Source organism: Saimiri boliviensis, chromosome 8 (assembly GCF_048565385.1).
Source record: "Saimiri boliviensis isolate mSaiBol1 chromosome 8, mSaiBol1.pri, whole genome shotgun sequence".
NCBI lineage: Eukaryota > Metazoa > Chordata > Mammalia > Primates > Cebidae > Saimiri > Saimiri boliviensis.
Genome location: NC_133456.1, coordinates 54,801,124 through 54,822,177, shown reverse-complemented (window position 1 = coordinate 54,822,177; position 21,054 = coordinate 54,801,124). Strand labels below are relative to the sequence as shown.

At 39.4% G+C, this 21,054-nt stretch overlaps 1 protein-coding gene across 4 annotated transcripts in view; it reads left to right on the top strand.

Moving 5' to 3' along the window:
• The window catches only part of ADAMTS9 (ADAM metallopeptidase with thrombospondin type 1 motif 9), a 207,846-nt gene that overhangs the window by 64,534 nt on the left and 122,258 nt on the right, over window positions 1-21,054 (top strand). For all 4 annotated transcript variants that reach the window (XM_074404499.1, XM_074404500.1, XM_010350914.3 and 1 more), the window contains 6 exons: window positions 820-986; window positions 1,079-1,208; window positions 2,147-2,273; window positions 6,138-6,348; window positions 6,821-6,985; window positions 9,070-9,234. In XM_074404499.1, the coding sequence (XP_074260600.1) occupies window positions 820-986; window positions 1,079-1,208; window positions 2,147-2,273; window positions 6,138-6,348; window positions 6,821-6,985; window positions 9,070-9,234 (965 nt within the window). The remainder of the gene's footprint in view (window positions 1-819; window positions 987-1,078; window positions 1,209-2,146; window positions 2,274-6,137; window positions 6,349-6,820; window positions 6,986-9,069; window positions 9,235-21,054) is intronic.

Genomic DNA, 21,054 nt, shown 5'->3' with positions numbered 1-21,054 from the left:
CTCACAAGGTTGCAGTCAAGATGGCAGTTAGGAATGTGGTATTATCTGAAGACTCAACTAGGGCTTAAGAATCTACTTCCAAGATGACTCACTCAGAGGCTGTTGGCAGAAGGAATCAGTACTTCCTTGCTGTTTGCAGGCCTCTCTGTGGGCTTCTTTGGTATCCTCACAATATGGCAGCTGGCTTCTTCCAGAACCAGAAGTCTAAGGAAGAGCAAGACAGAGCCACAGTCCCTCTGGTCTTGCCTCAGAAGTCATGCTCTGTTGCTTCTGCATTATCCTAGTGATTGCAGTCATTCCTATTGAACGTGGGAGGGAATGACACACAGTGTGAATACCATGCGGCAAGGATCACTGGGGTCATATTTGAGGCTGGCTACCACAGTAAGCCACATTGAAAAGGAGACCTTTGAGCATCATATTAACCATGGATTTTCAGATTCCAACATCCGTCAAAGAAGACTTAACAAAGATTCACCTGGCTTGACTAATTCTAGTATATTCAGATTTGTGGAGGAACCAATTTCATAAGTTTTTATTAGGACACCTAGGTTACATTTTATTTTTTCACAGATACCACAAGTGAGTAGGTGCTTTTTTCTCCACTTTGGAGATAAAGAAATGGAGATGGATGGAAAATGATTCCCAAGGCCACACAGCTGGCAAGTGGCAAAGCTGGGATTTGAAGCCATGCCTGTCTGGCTCAAAAGTTCCTATTCTGTGCACGGCGACTCTCTACCTATCCAGATGTTACTTCATAGTTCAAACAGCTAGTCATTGGCAGAAGATCAGCGTATTGTTGTCTTTCCTTACCCACAGCTTTATCAAGCAGTAAAGGTGAATTCTTGCTAAATGGAAACTTCGTTGTCACAATGGCCAAAAGGGAAATCCGCATTGGGAATGCTGTGGTAGAGTACAGCGGATCCGAGACTGTCGTAGAAAGAATAAATGCAACAGATCGCATTGAGCAAGAACTTTTGCTTCAGGTAAAAACTTGACTGTGAGCCCACCACCCTTTTCTTCTGCTGGGCATCACCAAGCCCACACATGACCTTTCTGTTGTGTCCACACGTTCTAGGTTTTGTCGGTGGGAAAGTTATACAACCCTGACGTACGCTATTCTTTCAATATTCCGATTGAAGATAAACCTCAGCAGTTTTACTGGAACAGTCACGGGCCATGGCAAGCATGCAGCAAACCCTGCCAAGGTATCTGCTTTGAATTTGCATTCTGGGGATGTGAGAGAAGTTTTTTATCTTTTTTTTTTTTTTTTAATAACAGCCAAATGTATGCAAACTGTAAACCCTTCTATCTGCATACATTTTCTAATCTCTTTTCTTTGAATGTGTCTGGTTGTCATTTTTGGCTGGGAAGATGAACTTTTTAAGGGCTTCAGGAAATTTTAGGTTTCTTCACCCTAAGAGATTTTTGTACACATTTGTAAAACCAAGCAGAAATCACTTCTGCCATTGTAATTTTCCAGAGGCATGGTTTTAGTAGTCATATCATATGTTGTTTATTTTGTTTTCTTTTGTCTAAATTAGGAGTCAGCAAACCATAGTTAGTAGGCCAAATCCAGCCCGCTACCTTTTTTTTTTTCTTTTTCTTTTCTCTCTTTCTTTTTTCTCTCTCTCCTTTTTTTTTTTTTTTTTTTTTGAGATAGTCTCGCTCTGCTGCCCAAACTGGAGTGCACTGGTGCAATCCTAGCACCCTGCAATCTCTGCCTCCCGGGTTCAAAGGATTCTCATGCCTCAGTCTCCCAAGTAGCTGGGAGTACAGGCACATGCCACCATGCCCAGCTGGTTTTTGTATTTTTAGTAGAGAAGGGATTTCACCTCAGATGATCCACCTAACTCACTCTCCCGAAGTGTTGAGATTACAGGTGTGAGCCACTGCACACGGCCTACCTACTTTTATAAATAAAGTTTTATTGGAACACAGCCATGTCGATTTTGTTTATTTATTGCCTGTAAGTGACTGCTTTTGCCCTGTAACATCAGGGTTGAATAGTGTAACAGAGATCATACACCCTGAAGATATTTACTGTCTAGCTCTTTAGAGAAAATGTTTGCCAATCTAGGGTCTAAATTGTTTATGGAATAGATTACTTTTTCTGAATAATTTTTTTTTTCTCCTCTCTGCTTAGGGGAGCGGAAACGAAAACCTGTTTGCACCAGGGAATCTGATCAGCTTACTGTTTCTGATCAAAGATGTGATCGGCTGCCCCAGCCTGGACCCATTACTGAACCCTGTGGCACGGACTGTGACCTGAGGTGGGCTACTGTTTCCTCAAGGTCTTTACCACTGAATTGTGAGAGTCTTGCAGGAGGTCCCAGCAGGAGAAGTGGAAGGAGGGGATGCTGGTCTTTAGTTCCCCTTTCTTGTGTTTCAGTGAAATAAGCTTTAATCAATTTCCCCGTCCCTCTGTAAATGATTATCCAGGACATACATGAGCAGATTTCTTGTTCACCTAAGAATTAAAAAGAGCTAATAGAATATGGCACTTGCCAAAAAACATTCTCAGTTGATCCTCACAACTTGCTGGGCAGGTATTAGCATTATGATTGAGTCACATTATATGTAAAATTTTGTTTTGAAAGTCAAAAGAGAAGGGGAGAACCTCATCCCTCAGAGTACCCTATAAGGTTCTGTATCTACCTAGAGTGTATACCATCCAGTAGAAGAACTCCTACACACATGGAAGTTGCAGTGTACTAACATAGTGTCATGGAAGAAACAAGAAAATGTATATACAGATGTCTGAGCATTCCAACAATTCTTTATTTAAGAAAAGTATAAAATCTGAGGCAGGAAATACTGAGTGGGTAGAGCATTCTGAAGCCTTTCCACTTGCCGACAATGTTGACTGTGTCATATTGAAATTTAAGTAGTCCAGCTTGCATTGTATAGTCTGCATGACAGTTAACTGCCGTTAAGGTGTGTTGCTCTTTTGTCCTCCTTTTAAGAAGGAAATTCAGTGGAGAGTGTATGGTGATGTGTTAAGGTCTTGCCATTTGTAAGCAGAAAAGTGAATACTTAACGCATTTTGAAGGCTTCACATTACAATGCCAAATCCTATCAAAGGATATTGGCTGCCTATAGTACTTTAGTGCAGATTACAAGGCCTTCTTGAGGCTCTGAGAAAATAGAGGAGTTATGAGATTGAGTAGTAAAGTCTGCCACGTGAGTGAGAGAGGCAGTTCTGGTAAGAGTGTCATATCTTTGCCAGTCCTGACTGAAGGCTCTGACTTCAAAGTCCAGGATCTTTCTAGTCTCTACCCAATGTCACTGACTTTCTAGCTCATTGCTCTAGTGAAATTGGCTTGCCAAAATATATTGACAAAAGTCATTGTAAAAAAAGAAAAAACAAGAAGACATTAAAAGACATTTATACTAGGCAGTAATATTGTTGTAGATACTGTCCATACAAACCCATTGTTTCAGTCAATTGAATTAAATTAAAGTTCAAGTCCTCAGGAAAAAACAATTAGCTAACTGCCAAAATGAATTAATCACTAAAGTTTGAGAAAAAAATTGAATTGGTGGATAGGTGCCTTGAGGCACAAACTTAATAAATTGGGAATGGCGACATTTTCAGAGTAGCCTTATATTGAATTATCGCTATATTCCCCAGTACTCTGTAATGGTTATGGTAATAGAGTCAACCATTTATTAAGAACTATTTTTTAACAGTTATATATTATCCCATTAATATTATTTTACTTATAGTTCTTACATTATCCCATTATCTATTAACCTATTAATATAATTAATGCCCTACGAATTCTTCAAACAACATTATGACATATATATTATTACCATTGTACAAATAAGGAAAAATAGAGGCTGAGAGTCTTTAAGCAAAGTCCCCAAGCTCACACAACTAGTTAGTGGAGTGACAAAGATATAAATGTGGTCTGTCTGCACCTAGATCCTATGCTTAAGCCTTAGGAGAGAGCTGTTTTTATTCTTAATTCAGTTATGATGATGAGTGCTACTTACGGATTCTCTTCTGTGTAGCTTCTCTTCCTTTGTGAAAAGAAAGAATTCCCATGAGCCTTCTGCCCCATCCCTGTTCTCTTCCTTGCTTGGAGCCCCTTACTTGTCTTTTCTCCACTGGTTGAATCAGAACGGTTTCTACTTATTCACACCCATTGGAATACGATTTTCTGAAATATTATAGTAAAATGCAATTTTATTTTATGTCCTTTGAAATGAACTAAATGAATTTGAAACACTGAAGTGAAGACCACCATCCAGAGAGAGACTACGGAGCAGGGGGTAGCATTTTTTTTTTTTTTTTTTTTTGAGATGGAGTTTTGCTCTTGTTGCCCAGGCTGGAATACAATGGCACGATCTCAGCTCACCACAATCTCTGCTCCTGGGTTCAAGCAGTTCTCCTGCCTCAGCCTCCCGAGTATCTGGGATTACAGGCACATACCACCACACCTGGCTAATTTTGTATTTTTAGTCGAGACAGGGTTTCTCCATGTTGGTGAGGCTGGTCTCCAACTCCTAATCTCAGGTGATCCACCTGCCTTGGCTTCCCAGAGTGCTGGGATTACAGGCGTGAGCCACCGTGCCTAGCCAGCAAGGGGTAGCATCTTGAGAACTTTTCTAAGGCAATGCTATGCCTTTTCCATAGACTCTTCAAGGTTCTCTGCTCAGATTCTGGGGATGATGTTACTGTTGGGGGCACTCAAGCCACTCTGCCATGCTAAGCTGCTGGCATGTTTTCTTGTGGAGGCAGGATACCTTCCTGCTTCATCCAGGATGGAAAATAACCTTTCCACAAGGAAATGGTGACGAAGGCAAAGAGAAGGTAGCCAAGAATCAAAGGGCAGATGAAAGTTCCAGATGCTTTCTGTTGAATTGGGCCACATTTTTGCCACACTTCCTGAAGGAAGTGAGCATTTGCCCTACTAGACTGTGACAGGATGAGATAAAGCATTATTTTACAATTCCTCATTGAACATGTTCCAGGTTAGAACAAAATTCTCCAAATACAGTGTCACTCTATCGGAAAATCTCCATAGCCCACTTTACTTGCTAGATGGTCAACTCTGACCTACTTTTGGGTATTCACGAGAAATTCCAAGACAAGCATGTGGCCAGAACTCTTCCCGCCCGCCACCCCAAGTTCTACCCTAAACAGGTATGCCTGGAAGTAGTCTCAGGACATTGGTAACCAGCAAACCACTCAATTTCTGAGCAGTAGAGAGTGAACAGTCAAGAGTAAAATCCAATGAAGAGTATAAAGAAATCACCCTTTTTGGATTTCTAAATGTAATCAACAAAATACATTTTAAGATCATTTATTTAGAATATTTAGTTTAAGTACATTATTTGTTTTCTTTTTTAATTTAAGCACTGCTGATCATATTCCTGGGGCATTAAAAGAACTAGACAGTCGGCCAGCACATACTGAAAACCCACTGTGTCCCCCCAAAATCTCGTTATAGGTACTATGGATACAAAGGTGACAGAGATTTATAGGTTCAAATCTAATTTTAAAGGATATAATTGAATTGTGTAAAATATAGTCCATGTCTTCAAGGAATTTAAGAGGCTTTATTTATAGATAATAATGTACACAGATTATAATATACTTGAAATTCACAATTGTAGTCCAAATTATCCATTCTTTAATTAGTTCATGGAATGTTCATTGAACACCTTCTAGTATAGACCCACATAAAGGAAGAATCTTAGGGTGAGATTCCAAGAACAGTTTTCTGTTGGGAAAAGCCAAATGAAGTACTGGATTGCATGAACCTTTGAAATATAAAATTGCTTTATTTGCTCTGTTGAGTTTCAATGTTTTGTTTTGTTTTTATTTATTTATTTTTCTTTTGATAGCTTGAATTTCAGATTGACTGTATTGGGTAAATTCATCACAAAGATAAGACTTCTGGCTGTCATTCCGTGACTTCCATGTATATTGGCGGCCATGAAAAATACATGGATATGTTGGTTTAAAATTAGATTTTAGTAACTGACTGTGGCTTTGGGCTTCATGATATTCAAGTTAAGAAAGGGAAAAGAACTCAACTCTTCTATGAATACTAGCTGACTGTAGATAAGGCATATTTGTTTTAACAGAAATGTTGATTTTGCTCCATTTTTTTTTTGCATAGGTGGCATGTTGCCAGCAGGAGTGAATGTAGTGCCCAGTGTGGTTTGGGTTACCGCACATTAGACATCTACTGTGCCAAATATAGCAGGCTGGATGGGAAGACCGAGAAGGTTGATGACAGTTTTTGCAGCAGTCATCCCAAACCAAGCAACCGTGAAAAATGCTCAGGGGAATGTAGCACAGGCGGCTGGCGCTATTCTTCCTGGACTGAAGTAAGTTGGCTTTCACTCAAAGAGTCTCCTCAGATGCTGTTTGATTAGTTGGTGACTCCTTGCAGGTGTGTAAGCCTCATTTAGGCTTAGTGGAAGAGAGGACCATGATTGACTTGTAATGCCTGACCCCATTCAAGCTTTGCAGAATAGAATAGCATAATTGATTTGTAATGTCTGACATGGGTATGACATACGGTAAATTGGAAGAAGTAGAACAACTCAACTGATCTATTTTGCATACTCCGCAAGCCATTTTCAATTTTATTTTTGCATGCCAATGAGCTAATATTGACTTTAATTTTAAACCTGATAAGCAAACATAACATGAAAAGATCTCCACCAAAATAACAACTAGCATTGGCCAGCTTGTGTGTTTATTTCTTAAGAGCTAGAAGAGATGACATAGCCAGGATCTTGAGCATACTTTATAAGAAACTTAGTAACAGTTTTATTTAATATTTTGCCCCTACAGTGTTCTAAAACCTGTGATGGTGGGACCCAGAGGAGAAGGGCTATTTGTGTCAATACCCGAAATGATGTACTGGATGACAGCAAATGCACGCATCAAGAGAAAGTTACCATTCAGAGGTGCAATGAGTTCCCTTGTCCACAGTGGAAATCTGGAGACTGGTCAGAGGTGAGATGGGAGGGCTATTGTTTCCCCTAGGTCATCTCTCATATTCTAGTTCTGGTGCTCCTTATCTGTTTAAGGCTAAATCTTGGGCACCTTTCTCCCACCTCTCCCTTTCTCCTTTATCTCCCTTGAGAAAACAGCTCCAGTTCTCTGCCTGCACTATGACTCTAGTACTGGATGTGACTAGTCTGCCAGTGACCTCAGAGGCACTTTGGGCCAGCTGGATTACTCACTTTGGTAGCTTCTATTGTGATTTTGAAGTTTCAGTCCATCACCTTCCCTTCTCTTTGAGCCCTAGCTAAGTCACTGAAAGGAAATAATGGATTTATTAATCATAAAGCTATACTAGCTCACATCTAGTTTCCTATTTCCTTGACTTTGAAATAAGAGAATTAGACTCCAGGGAGTGACCTGTCTGACTTACCCATCCAACTGCAAGTAAAAAACAAACAAACAAAAAAACCTGGAAAAAGAAATGGACCAGACTGAGTACCAGATTTATGCCTTTCTCATCTCTTACTTTATGAAGCACAAGACAAACCCTCCAGTGCTTAGTGCAAGTGATCCCTAAGGACAACAAGAGAAAGAAGATGTAGCCTCTTTCTTGTTTTTATGGCATAGTATTATCACTCACTATTAACACAGCCCAGGGTTAACACAGCCCAAGGAGATTCTTATCAAGCAGGGACTCACTCCACCTTCCTTAAAGGGAAGAAGAGAAATAAGAAACACAAAACAGAAGCTCCTTTTTTTTTTTTTCTTTTTTGAGATGGAGTCTTGCTGTTGCCCAGGCTGGAGTGCAATGGTGTGATCTCAACTAACTGCATTCTCCGTCTCCCAGGTTCAAGCAATTCTCCTGCCTCAGCCTCCCGAGTAGCTGATACTACAGGCGTACACCACCGTGCCTGGCTAATTTTTTGTATTTTAGTAGAGGCGGGGTTTCACCATGTTGCCCAGGCTAGTGGCGAACCCCTGAGCTCAGACAATCCTCCCACCTAGGCCCCCTGAAGTGCTGGGATTACAGGTGTAAGCCACCATGTCTGGCCCTTTTTTATGGGCTAAGTCAGGAACATGGGAAAAGAAAAAGTTTCCCTGCTACAGCTCATACATCCATGCTCTTATCCCATCCTTGTGAGTGCAATTTTATTTTCACCATCAAATAAAATGTGAATCTGAAGAGGATACTATTAAAGGCTCTGAAACGGTAGTCAATTAACAGTGTATTTGATTAACAGTATCTGATTCCTGGACAAATGAACTACAAACCTAGTGCTTTAGTTCTAGATTAACAAGTTATCTTTGCTTAAAAATCTCTAGTATTTGGTTAAAAATGATAAAAGAAGTAGTGGGCTTAAATTTTACTTCCATAGCTAATACTAGTTAAAGTATCATTTCAAACTAAGTAAAAAACCTTTGCAACAATAGGTGATAAAACGGGGATAGGGAAATCAAACTGTAAATTCACTACAATCCAAAGTTGCTAAAAAAGACTGGAAAGAAAATAACAAAATATCGATAATGCTTATCCTTGGGTAATGAGATTTTGAATCATTATTTTTTTCTTCTATGTTTTTCTGTAGTTTTCAAATTTTCTACAAAAAGTATGAATAAAATGATTATTTTTAACATTTATTAAATGAACATTATGCTCAGAGCTTAACTTGGATTTGTTTCATTTAGTTTTCACAACCCTTTGCAGTAGACACTAATTCTCATTTTACAGATCAGAAAATTGATCTTGTGACCTGGTTGTATAAGGGTTAAAACCCAGGTTGATCTGATTTATAGTTCCCCACATTTAACTCCTATGCTAGAAAATCATGAATATTGTTTTTTAAATTTCATAGCATGGTGCTATGTTGAGTTTATTTTGTGCTTGAAACTGACCCAGCGACTATAAATATAGAATGAATGAATGTATGAACGAACAACAGGAAAAATGAAGCTTGGTATATTTACAAATTGCTATGGAAGAGGGATTGGTGTGGGAAAAGGACAAACCTGTTCCTACTCATCAATAAATATCCCCCAGAAACCACAACACATTGATCAGAAATGACCCTGACTCGATCTGCTTTTCATTACAGTGCTTGGTCACCTGTGGAAAAGGGCATAAGCACCGCCAGGTCTGGTGTCAGTTTGGTGAAGATCGATTAAACGATAGAATGTGTGACCCTGAGACCAAGCCAACATCTATGCAGACTTGTCAGCAACCGGAATGCGCATCCTGGCAGGCGGGTCCCTGGGGACAGGTATTTTGAACGATAAGGTTCTTAACTACATTCTTTCCTTCTTATCTGGAGAGGGCTTACAAAGGAGCATTCCAGTGGTAGGGATTTAACTGCTGTGCCAGGTGGCATGCAGGACACCTCTGTGGCACTGGATCAAGCACATGTAACTCGGTGGTGATTTTGCCCGGCTTTCAAGGATTGTTGCCTGCCCTCCTGGAGCTGATTACCCTTTTTACAGACCCACGTGCCTATCTTTGCCCTTTTGTTTGAGCACAGGAGTATTTGAACAAATTCACTACAGATTTCATGTCTGGTTGATGTTATCTTCTAGTGTGCCCCTGTGGGTGTTACAGAAGATCATCCAGCACCAGAGTGTCTGGCAAGAAGCTCTGGAATGAGATTTGGAAAAGACGTTTTGACTCCCAGCGTCACAATTACAAAGCTCTTCTCTCATAAATAAGCCAGACTCTTCAAACATAATTAATTAAATCAAAAGTTGCAAAACCCTCATGCTTGGAAAGAATCTTTTCCGGGTCCCCTGATCTTTAGGTTCCACAGCTTTAACTTGAGCCATTCTTAAAGTACAGTAAATGTCTCCCTTGGGCTTGCATCTGAGAAGCACTACTCTTGGAATTAAGTCCTTCTTAATATAGAAGCAGAAGCGTTCAGGGTACTATTTAAGTAGCACTCTGAGTTTCCATAGAAGTAGAACAGCTGTCTGCTGTCACTTATGTAATCCCTTGAAGAATGACCCTACCATCACCCTGACCAGCCACAGCCACTTCAGTCTTTTAGCCTCTATCTTGATCTCCAAATATGCATGCAACAAATGGAAGCAGCTTTATTATCACACCCTTACAATTTCTATCACTGAAATGGACACTCTTCTGAATTTTCCCCCATTTCATAGCATCCACAGTCCAAATAGCCAATCAGGTCTGAATTAATAGGGAGAGTTCACTTATACTTCTAATCTCATCTTCTTTTTATCTATATCTGTATAACTTTTAGAGAATAATAAGAGGAGGAGAACACAGCTTAGGGTCACTGTCAAGATCTGAATATAACATCTATTGGAACTGACAGTCCTGTTTTTTACACCAGGCCATTCCTAACACATCTTACAATCAAAGATCTTTTTTTCCTTTAACTGAACATGCAGTTCAGGGGAACAGGTTTTTTTTTTTTTGTTTTTTTTTTTTTCTGAAAAATGAATGGCTTTTTATTATCTTCTGAATAATAAACCTTTTCTCTTAGTACAACAATTTTAGGTTCTCTGTAATCTGATCCCAAGTTGCCATTTTGCACTAATAATGATGATGACAATAATGATGATAATGATAAAAAAATTTACTGGGTATTTTCTTTTTTTTTTTTTTTTTTTTTCTTTTTTTTTTTTTTAATGTTTTACTTTGGTTTAGTTTTTTTTTTTTTTTTTTTTATTGCATTTTAGGTTTTGGGGTACATGTGATGAACATGCAAGATTGTTGCATAGGTACACACATGGCAGTGTGCTTTGCTGCCTTCCGTCCCCTCACCTGTATCTGTCATTTCTCCCCATGCTATCTCTTCCCACCTCCCCACCCCCCGCCCCTCCCCCATTTCCCCCCAACAGACCCCAGTGTGTAGTGCTCCCCTCCCTGTGTCCATGTGTTCTCATTGTTCAACACCCGCCTATGAGCGAGAATATACGGTGTTTGATTTTCTGCTCTTGTGTCAGTTTGCTGAGAATGATGGTTTCCAGGTTCATCCATGTCCCTATAAAGGACGTGAACTCATCGTTTTTGATGGCTGCATAATATTCCATGGTGTATATGTACCACATTTTCCCTATCCAGTCTATCATCGTTGGGCATTTGGGTTGGTTCCAGGTCTTTGCTATTGTAAACAGTGCTGCAATGAACATTCGTGTGCACGTGTCCTTGTAGTAGAATGATTTATAATCCTTTGGATATATACCCAGTAATGGGATTGCTGGGTCAAATGGGATTTCTATTTTTAAGTCCTTGAGGAATCGCCACACTGTCTTCCACAATGGTTGAATTAATTTACATTCCCACCAACAGTGTAAAAGTGTTCCTATTTCTCCACATCCTCTCCAGCATCTGTTGTTTCCCGATTTTTTAATGATCGCCATTCTAACTGGTGTGAGATGGTATCTCAATGTGGTTTTGATTTGCATTTCTCTGATGACCAGTGATGATGAGCATTTTTTCATATGTTTGTTGGCCTCCTGTATGTCTTCTTTTGTAAAGTATCTGTTCATATCCTTTGCCCATTTTTGAATGGGCTTGTTTGTTTTTTTCTTGTAGATCTGCTTTAGTTCTTTGTAAATTCTGGATATCAGCCCCTTGTCAGATGGGTAGACTGCAAAAATTTTTTCCCATTCTGTTGGTTGCCGATTCACTCTACTGACTGTTTCTTTTGCCGTGCAGAAGCTGTGGAGTTTGATTAGGTCCCATTTGTCTATTTTGGCTTTTGTTGCCATTGCTTTTGGCGTTTTGGTCATGAAGTCCTTGCCTACACCTATGTCCTGAATGGTTTTGCCTAGATTTTCTTCTAAGGTTTTTATGGTATTAGGTCTGATGTTTAAGTCTTTAATCCATCTGGAGTTAATTTTGGTGTAAGGTGTCAGGAAGGGGTCCTGTTTCTGCTTTCTGCACATGGCTAGCCAGTTTTCCCAACACCATTTATTAAACAGGGAGTCCTTTCCCCATTGCTTGTTTTTGTCAGGTTTGTCGAAGATCAGATGGTTGTGGGTATGTTGTATTTCCTGTGAGGCCTCTGTTCTGTTCCATTGGTCTATATCTCTGTTTTGGTACCAGTACCATGCTGTTTTGATTACTGTAGCCTTGTAGTATAGTTTGAAGTCCGGTAGTGTGATGCCTCCCGCTTTGTTCTTTTTGCTTAGAATTGACTTGGCTATGCGGGCTCTCTTTTGGTTCCATATGAAGTTTAAGGTGTTTTTTTCCAGTTCTGTGAAGAAGGTCATTGGTAGCTTGATGGGAATAGCGTTGAATCTGTAAATTACTTTGGGCAGTATGGCCATTTTCACGATGTTGATTCTTCCTAACCATGAACATGGAATGTTTCTCCATCTGTTTGTATCCTCTCTTATTTCGTTGAGCAATGGCTTGTAGTTCTCCTTGAAGAGGTCCTTTACGTTCCTTGTTAGTTGTATTCCTAGGTACTTTATTCTCTTTGTAGCAATTGTGAATGGCAGTTCGTTCTTGATTTGGCTCTCTTGAAGTCTATTACTGGTGTATAGGAATGCTTGTGATTTTTGCACGTTGATTTTGTATCCTGAGACTTTGCTGAAGTTGTTTATCAGTTTCAGGAGATTTTGGGCTGAGATGATGGGGTCTTCCAGATATACAATCATGTCATCTGCAAATAGAGACAATTTGATTTCCTCCTTTCCAATTTGGATACCCTTTATTTCTTTTTCTTGCCTGATTGCTCTGGCTAGAACTTCCAGTACTATATTGAATAGGAGTGGTGAGAGAGGGCATCCTTGTCTAGTGCCAGATTTCAAAGGGAATGCTTCCAGTTTTTGCCCATTCAGTATGATATTGGCTGTTGGTTTGTCGTAAATAGCTTTTATTGTTTTGAGATACGTTCCGTCAATACCTAGTTTATTGAGGGTTTTTAGCATAAAGGGTTGTTGAATTTTGTCAAAAGCCTTCTCTGCATCAATCGAGATAATCATGTGGTTTTTGTCTTTGGTTCTGTTTATGTGGTGAATTACGTTTATGGACTTGCGTATGTTGAACCAGCCTTGCATCCCCGGGATGAATCCTACTTGATCATGGTGGATGAGCTTTTTGATATGCTGTTGCAATCGGTTTGCCAGTATTTTATTGAAGATTTTTGCATCTATGTTCATCATGGATATTGGCCTGAAATTTTCTTTTCTTGTTGAGTCTCTGCCGGGTTTTGGTATCAGGATGATGTTTGTCTCGTAAAATGATTTGGGAAGGATTCCCTCTTTTTGGATTGTCTGGAATAGTTTCAGAAGGAATGGTATCAGCTCCTCCTTGTATGTCTGGTAGAATTCAGCTGTGAACCCATCTGGACCTGGGCTTTTTTTGGGTGGTAGGCTCTTTATTGCTGCCTCGACTTCAGACCATGTTATTGGTCTATTCAGGGTTTCGGCTTCTTCCAGGTTTAGGCTTGGGAGGTTGCAGGTGTCCAGGAATTTATCCATTTCTTCCAGGTTTACTAGTTTATGTGCATAGAGTTGTTTGTAATAATCTCTGATGATGGTTTGGATTTCTGTGGAATCTGTGGTGATATCCCCTTTATCGTTTTTTATTGCATCAATTTGGTTATTCTCTCTTTTCTTTTTTATTAATCTGGCTAGTGGTCTGTCTATTTTGTTGATCTTTTCAAAAAACCAGCTCCTGGATTTATTGATTTTTTGAAGAGTTTTTTGTGTCTCTATTTCCTTCAGTTCTGCTCTGATCTTAGTTATTTCCTGTCTTCTGCTAGGTTTTGAGTTTTTTTGATCTTGCTCCTCTAGCTCTTTCAATTTTGATGATAGGGTGTCAATTTTCGATCTCTCCTTTCTTCTCATGTGGGCACTCATTGCTATATATTTTCCTCTAGAGACTGCTTTAAATGTGTCCCAGAGATTCTGGTATGTTGTGTCTTCGTTCTCATTGGTTTCGAAGAACATCTTTATTTCTGCCTTCATTTCATTGTTTATCCAGTCAACATTCAAGAGCAAGTTGTTCAGTTTCCATGAAGCTGTGCGGTTCTGAGTTAGTTTCTGCATTCTGAGTTCTAACTCGATTGCACTGTGGTCTGAGAGACTGTTTGTTATGATTTCTGTTCTTTTGCATTTGCTGAGGAGTGATTTATTGCCAATTATGTGGTCAATTTTAGAGTAGGTGTGATGTGGTGCTGAGAAGAATGTATATTCTGTGGATTTGGGGTGGAGAGTTCTGTAAATGTCTATTAGGTTTGCTCGTTCCAGGTCTGTGTTCAGGTCCTGGATATCCTTGTTGATTTTCTGTCTGGTTGATCTGTCTAATATTGACAATGGGGTGTTAAAGTCTCCCACTATTATTGTGTGGGAGTCTAAGTCTCTTTGTAAGTCATTAAGAACTTGCCTTATGTATCTGGGTGCTCCTGTATTGGGTGCATATATATTTAGGATCGTTAGCTCTTCTTGTTGCAGTGATCCTTTTACCATTATGTAATGTCCTTCTTTGTCTCTTTTGATCTTTGTTGCTTTAAAGTCTATTTTATCAGAGATGAGAATTGCAACTCCTGCCTTTTTTTGCTCTCCATTTGCTTGGTAGATCTTCCTCCATCCCTTTATTTTGAGCCTTTGTGTATCCTTGCATGTAAGATGGGTTTCCTGGATACAGCACACTGATGGGTTTTGGCTTTTTATCCAATTTGCCAGTCTGTGTCTTTTGATTGGGGCATTTAGTCCATTGACATTTAGGGATAGTATTGTTATGTGTGAATTTGATGCTGTCATTTTGATGCTACCTGGCTGTTTTGTTGGTTAGTTGATGCAGATTCTTGATTGTGTTGCTGCTTTTTTACCATTTGGTGTGTTTTTGGAGTGGCTGGTACTGGTTGTTCCTTTATATGTGTAGAGCCTCTTTCAGGAGTTCTTGTAGAGCAGGTTTGGTGGTGATGAAATCTCTGAGTGCTTGCTTGTTCACAAAGGATTTTATTTTTCCTTCACTTATGAAGCTGAGTTTGGCTGGATAGGAGATTCTGGGTTGAAAGTTCTTTTCTTTAAGGATGTTGAATATTGGCCCCCAGTCTCTTCTGGCTTGTAGGGTTTCTGCTGAGAGATCTGCTGTGAGTCTAATGGGCTTCCCTTTGTGGGTAACCCGACCTTTCTCTCTGGCTGCCCTTAGCATTTTCTCTTTCATTTCAACCCTGGTGAATCTGACGATTATGTGCCTTGGGGTTGCTCTTCTTGAGGAATATCTCTGTGGTGTTCTCTGTATTTCCTGGATTTGAATATTGGTCTGCCTTGCTAGGTTGGGGAAGTTTTCCTGGATAATATCCTGAAGAGTATTTTCCAGCTTGGATTCATTCTCTTCATCACATTCAGGTACACCTATCAGACGTAGATTAGGTCTTTTCACATAGTCCCACATTTCTTGAAGATTTTGTTCATTCCTTTTTGCGCTTTTTTCTCTGTTCTTGCCTTCTCTTTTTATTTCATTGAGTTGGTCTTCGACCTCTGATATCCTTTCTTCTGCTTGGTCAATTCGGCTGTTGAAGCTTGTGCATGCTTCACGAAGTTCTCGTGTTGCGTTTTTCAGCTCCATCAATTCACTTATTCTCCTCTCTATGCTGTCCATTCTCGTCAGCAGTTCGTCCAATCTTTTTTCAAGGTTCCTGTTTTCTTTGCGATGGGTTAGAACATGTTCTTTTAGCTCATTGTAGTTTCTTACTACCCATCTTCTGAAGTCTGATTCTGTCATTTCATCACCCTCCTTCTCCATCCGGTCTGGTTCCCTTGCTGGTGAGGAGTTGTGATCACTTTTAGGAGGAGAGGTGTTCTGGTTTCGGGAGTTTTCATCCTTTTTACGCTGGTTTCTACCCATTTTTGTGGGTTTATCCACCTGTTGTCTGTCTCTGTCCCAGGGAGTTGGAGCTTTATGAGTTTCCGTTGCACTACTGCCTTTTTTGATTTTTTTTTTTCAGGTCGGACCCGCCCAGCTAGCAGCAGGCCTAGCCTCTGCCTGCCCGCAGGGGCTTTGCTGAGCTGCTGTGGGCTCCGCCCAGCTGCCCTGAGCTCTTCCCTGTAGTCCTTTTTATATGGGCGTAGTTAGAACTGTCTGGGCAATGGTGGCCCCGCCTCTGTTATGGCGGACTCTCTCTGTTGTGGCAGGTTGCCTCGGCAACGGCGGGTTGCCTCGGCAACGGCAGCCTGCCTCCGTAGCGGTGGAGAGTCTCAGTAATGGCGGAAGCCCCTCCCCCACGGAGCCGGACCGTCCAGGTTCAGCTGTGCTTGGTTTGAAGGGCTCAACCCAGAGGGTTTCCAATTACTGTTTTTGTTTTTGTTGTTGTTGGGGGTGGAGGGGTGGGACCAACCGAGCCTGATCACCTGGCTCCCTGACTCAGAGTCTTTTCTTTTAAGTTGAACGACCCCGGGTTCCGGTCGCTTGTTGAAAAGGCGCCGGGATCTCCCGTGCTGCGACTCACGGAGTCGGCTGGAACCGCGGCGCCGGCTCCTGGCGGATTTTCTGCCTAGGAATCTCCTGGCCTGGCTCGCTATTTCAGATGAATGGGCTATTCTGCCGTCTCAAGGCTCTGCTCGCCAGCTAAGAGGGCTCCCAGACCAGTGGCTTTTGTACGGAGAACCGCAGCAACAGGGAGTGGTCACAGCAGCCGCGCGGGCGGAATCAGCCCCGCGGGGGCCAAAACAGCCGCACCGGCTGGGACTGCGACGCTGGCGACCCCTCTGCCTGGGTATCTCCTGGTCTGTGGGCAATAAGAGTTCGTCTGGAAATGCGGCGTCCACTCACCCTCTGCACTTTCACTGGGAGCTGAAGTCCTGAGCTGTTCTTAGGTGGCCATCTTGAAAGTCCGGGAACAGGTTTTTAAAGGTGTTGTTTAAGCGTCAGAAATATCTGTAAGAGAAATTTTGCAAAATGGAATCCAGCAAAACAAAAACCAAACCCAGTCCAACCTCTACACTGAGATTAGTTGTTGCTAACATGTTTACGATTTTCTTCGAATATTTTTTAAAGTAATATTGTGATTGTACTCTACCAGTTGTTTTTTTTTTTTAGTTGAAGTGAAACTCATATCATATAAAATAACCATTTTAAAGTGAACAAATCAGTGGCATTTAGTATATTAATGTTTTACAACTACCACCTTTGTCTGGTTACGAAACTTCATCACCTCAAAAGGAAACCCTGTATACATTAAGCCAGGGGTCCCCAACTTTTGGGTTTTGGTCCATGGCCTGTAAGGAACCAGGCTGCACAGCAAGAGGTGAGTGGTAGACAAGCATCACTGCCTGAGCTCTACCTCCTGTCAAATCAGTTGCAGCATTGGATTTTCATAGGAACGCAAACCCTACAGTGAACTGTACATGCGAGGGATCTAGGTTGTGCATTCCTTATGAGACTCTAATGTCTGATGATCTGAGGTGTAATAGTTTCATCCCCAAACCACCCCCACCCACCCTATCCGTGGAAAATGTCTTCCATGAAACTGGTCCCAGGTGCCAAAAAGGTTGGGACCGCTGAACTAAAAAGTTGGTCCCCACTCAACTCTTCCCTCAGTCCCTGGCAACCATCAATTTCCATTATCTTTATGGATTTATCTATTCTGGACATTTAATAGAAATCAAATTTATGGCCTTTTCTGTCTAGCTTCTTTCATGTACTGTAATTTTTTTCAAGATTCATCTCTATTGTAGCATGTATCAGTACTTGGCTGAAGAATATTACGTTGTATGGATATACCAAAATTTGTTTACCCATTTATCCCTCAATGAGCATTTGGGTTGTTTCCAACTTTGGCTATTGTGAATAGTACTGCTATGAATATTTACTTCAGGCATTTATTCCAGTACCTAATTTCACTTCTTTTGGATGTGTATCTAAGATTGAAGTTACTGAATCATGGAGCAATTCTGGGTTTAACTTTTTAACTACCAAATGATGTTCTATAGCAACTGCATAATTTTGCATTTTTAATACAATATACAAGGGTGCCATTTTCTCCACATCTTCGCCAAAATTGTTATTTTCGCTTTTTTAAATTAGAGCCCTCCTGATAAGATAAATTTATCTTACTATGGTTTTGATTTGTGTTTCCCTAATAACAAAAGATATCGAGAATCTTTTCATGTGTTTGTTGAATATATCTTCCTTGGAGACGTGTCATTCAAGTTCTTTGCCAATTTTTTTGAAAAATATAAATGGCATAAATAGTAAAATAAACTCATCGTAGAATTTGTCTCAACTATTTAAATGTATGGTTCAATAATGTTCCTTTTCTTATTTTTTTATCTATTTATTTTTCTTGTTGTTGTTGAGTTGCAGATTCTAGATGTCAATTCCTTATCAGAGATGTGATTTGCAAACATTTCTCCCATCCCTTGCGTTGCTCTTTTACTTTGTTGATAGCATCCTTTAATGCACAAGGTTTTAAATTATGCTGTAGTACAATTTGTCTGTTTTTTTGTTGCCTTTGTTTGAGATGTCATATCAAAGAAGTCATTGCCGAATCTGATGTCATGAAGCTTTTCTGCCATTTTTTAAAAAAGAGTTTTCTAGTTGTAGCTCTTATGTTTAGGCCACTGATCTATTTTGGGCTAATTACTGTATATAGCATGAGACAGGACTCCAACATGATGCTGTTGCATGTAGATATCCCATTGTCTCAGCACCACTTGCTGAAGAGACTGTTCTTTCTCCATTGAGTGGTCTTGGCACCCTTGTTGAAAGTCACTTGGCCATGGCCATGGGTATATGGGTTTATTTCTAAACTCAGAATTTTATGTCAGTAGTCTATACATCTATTCTTATGCCAGTACTCTGTTTTGATCACTATAGTATGTTTTGAAATTGTGAAGTATGATTCCCCCAGCTGTGTTCTTCTTTCTCAATATTATTTTGGCTATTTGGGGTCTCTTGCCATTCCACATGCATTTGAGGATCAGCTTTTCCATTTCTGCAAAAACACTATTGGGATTTTGATTGGAATTTTGCTGAATCTGTGGGTTAATTTGGAGAATGTTGTCACCTTAGCAATACTAAATCTTTTAATTCATAGATATGTAATGTCTATTTATTTATATAGGTTTTCTTTAATTTCTTGAGCAAAGTTTTATAGTTTTTAATGTAGAAAGCCTTTCAACTCCTTGTTTAAACTTGTTCCTAGGTATTTCATTCGTTTAGATGTTGTTGTAAATTGAATTATTTTAAAATTTCCTTTTGGGATTGTTCATTGCTGTTGTATAGAAATACAATGGGTTTTTCTGTTTATCTCGTATCCTTCAATGTTGGCTAAATTTGTTTATTAGCTCTAGTAATAGTTTTAATGGATTCTTGGGATTCCAATGTACTGCATGATGACATCTGCAAAGAGAATTAGTTGTACTTCTTCCTTCCCACTTTCTTTGCACGTCTTTTGTTAATATTTCTTTTTCTTTCCTAATTTCTCTGACTAGAACTTCCAGTACATGATGAGTAGCAGTGGTGAAAGTGGGCATCCTTACCATGTTCCTGATCTTGTGGGGGAAAGTTTTTGCTCTTTTATCATTGAATATGGTGTTAGCTGTGGGTTTTTTTTTTTTCCCAAGTGTCATTTATGATGTTGAATAAGTTTCCTTTTATTGCTAACTTTCTGAATATTTTTTATCATGAAAAGGTGTTGAATTTTGTCAAGTGCTTTTTCTTCAGTTGAGATAATCACATTTTTTTCCTTTGTTCCATTAAATGACTTTCTATGTTGGACCACCTTTACATTCCTGGACTAAATCCTACTTGGCCATGATGTATTATTATCCTGTTAGTATACTATTGGATTCAATTCATTAGTACTTTGTTGGGGATTTTTACATCTATATAAGCAATATTAATCTGGTATGGGTGTGTGTTGTCTTTGGCTTTGGTGATAGGGTAATACTGGCCTCATAGAATGAGTTAGGAAGTGTCCTCCTTCATTTTTTTCTGGAAGATTTGAAAAGCATTGGTATTAATGTTTGTTTAAATGTTTGGTAAAATTCATGAGTGAATTTGTACAAACTTTTGTTTTTGAGGAAGCCTTTGATTAATGATTCAATCATTTTACTTCTGATATGTCTGCTCGTATTTTTATTTCTTCTTGAGTCAATTTTTGTGATTTGTTTGTTTCTAGGCAATTTGTATAAGTTTGCATGTTTTATCTGAATTCTCTAATATATTGGCTTACAATTGTTCATAGTACTCGCATATAATCTTTTTTATTACTATAAGGTCAGTAGACGTGTTCCCTCCTCATTTCTGATGTTTAGTAATTGGAGTCTTGTCTCATTTTGTCTTAGTCATTCTAGCTAAAGAGTTGTCCAATTTCTTGATCTTTTCAAATAATCAATTTCTGGTTCTGTTGATTTTTTTCTATTGTTTTTCTACTCTCTATTTCATTTATATCCACTCTAATCTTTATTTTCCTTCTTTTTCCTGTTTTTTGTTTGTTTGTTTGTTTGTTTTAGTTTGCTCTTATTTTTCTAGTTCTTTAAAAAGTAAAGTATTTGAGATCTTTCTTCATTCATTTTTTTCTTTATTAGTATAGGCATTTGCAGCTATAGATTTCCTGTGAACATTGCTTCCATTGCATCTCATAAATTTTCTTATACTCTGCTTTCATTTTAATTCATCTTGAAGTATTTTCTAGTATCCCTTATGATTTCTGCTTTTACCTATTGGTTAAGAGTATGTAGTTTGGTTTTCACGTATTTTTGAATTTTTTAGTTTTTCTTCTGTTACTGATTTCTTGCCTCACTCCATTGCGGTTGTGGGATCTCACTCTTTTCAAACATATTGAGACTTGTTTTGCAGCCTAATATATGGTCTTTCTTAAAGAAAGATCCCTATACATTTGAGAGGATTGTGTAGTGTGTTAGGTGAGTAATCAGAAATTCTGTGACACTTTTTCATCAAAATTTAGTGGCTTCTTTTTTTTTTTTTATTAAGCACTCACCTAGTTTCTGTAAGGTTGTGTTTAAATTTCAGAGTTCTGAAAATGTTGGCTCCAGTTTTTGCCAGCTTTATGGTTGGTTCAGTGGAGGGACCAATTCTTGGAGCTCCCTACTTTGCCATGTCTGTGACATCACTCATGCTACTTACCGTTTTTAGACAGCTT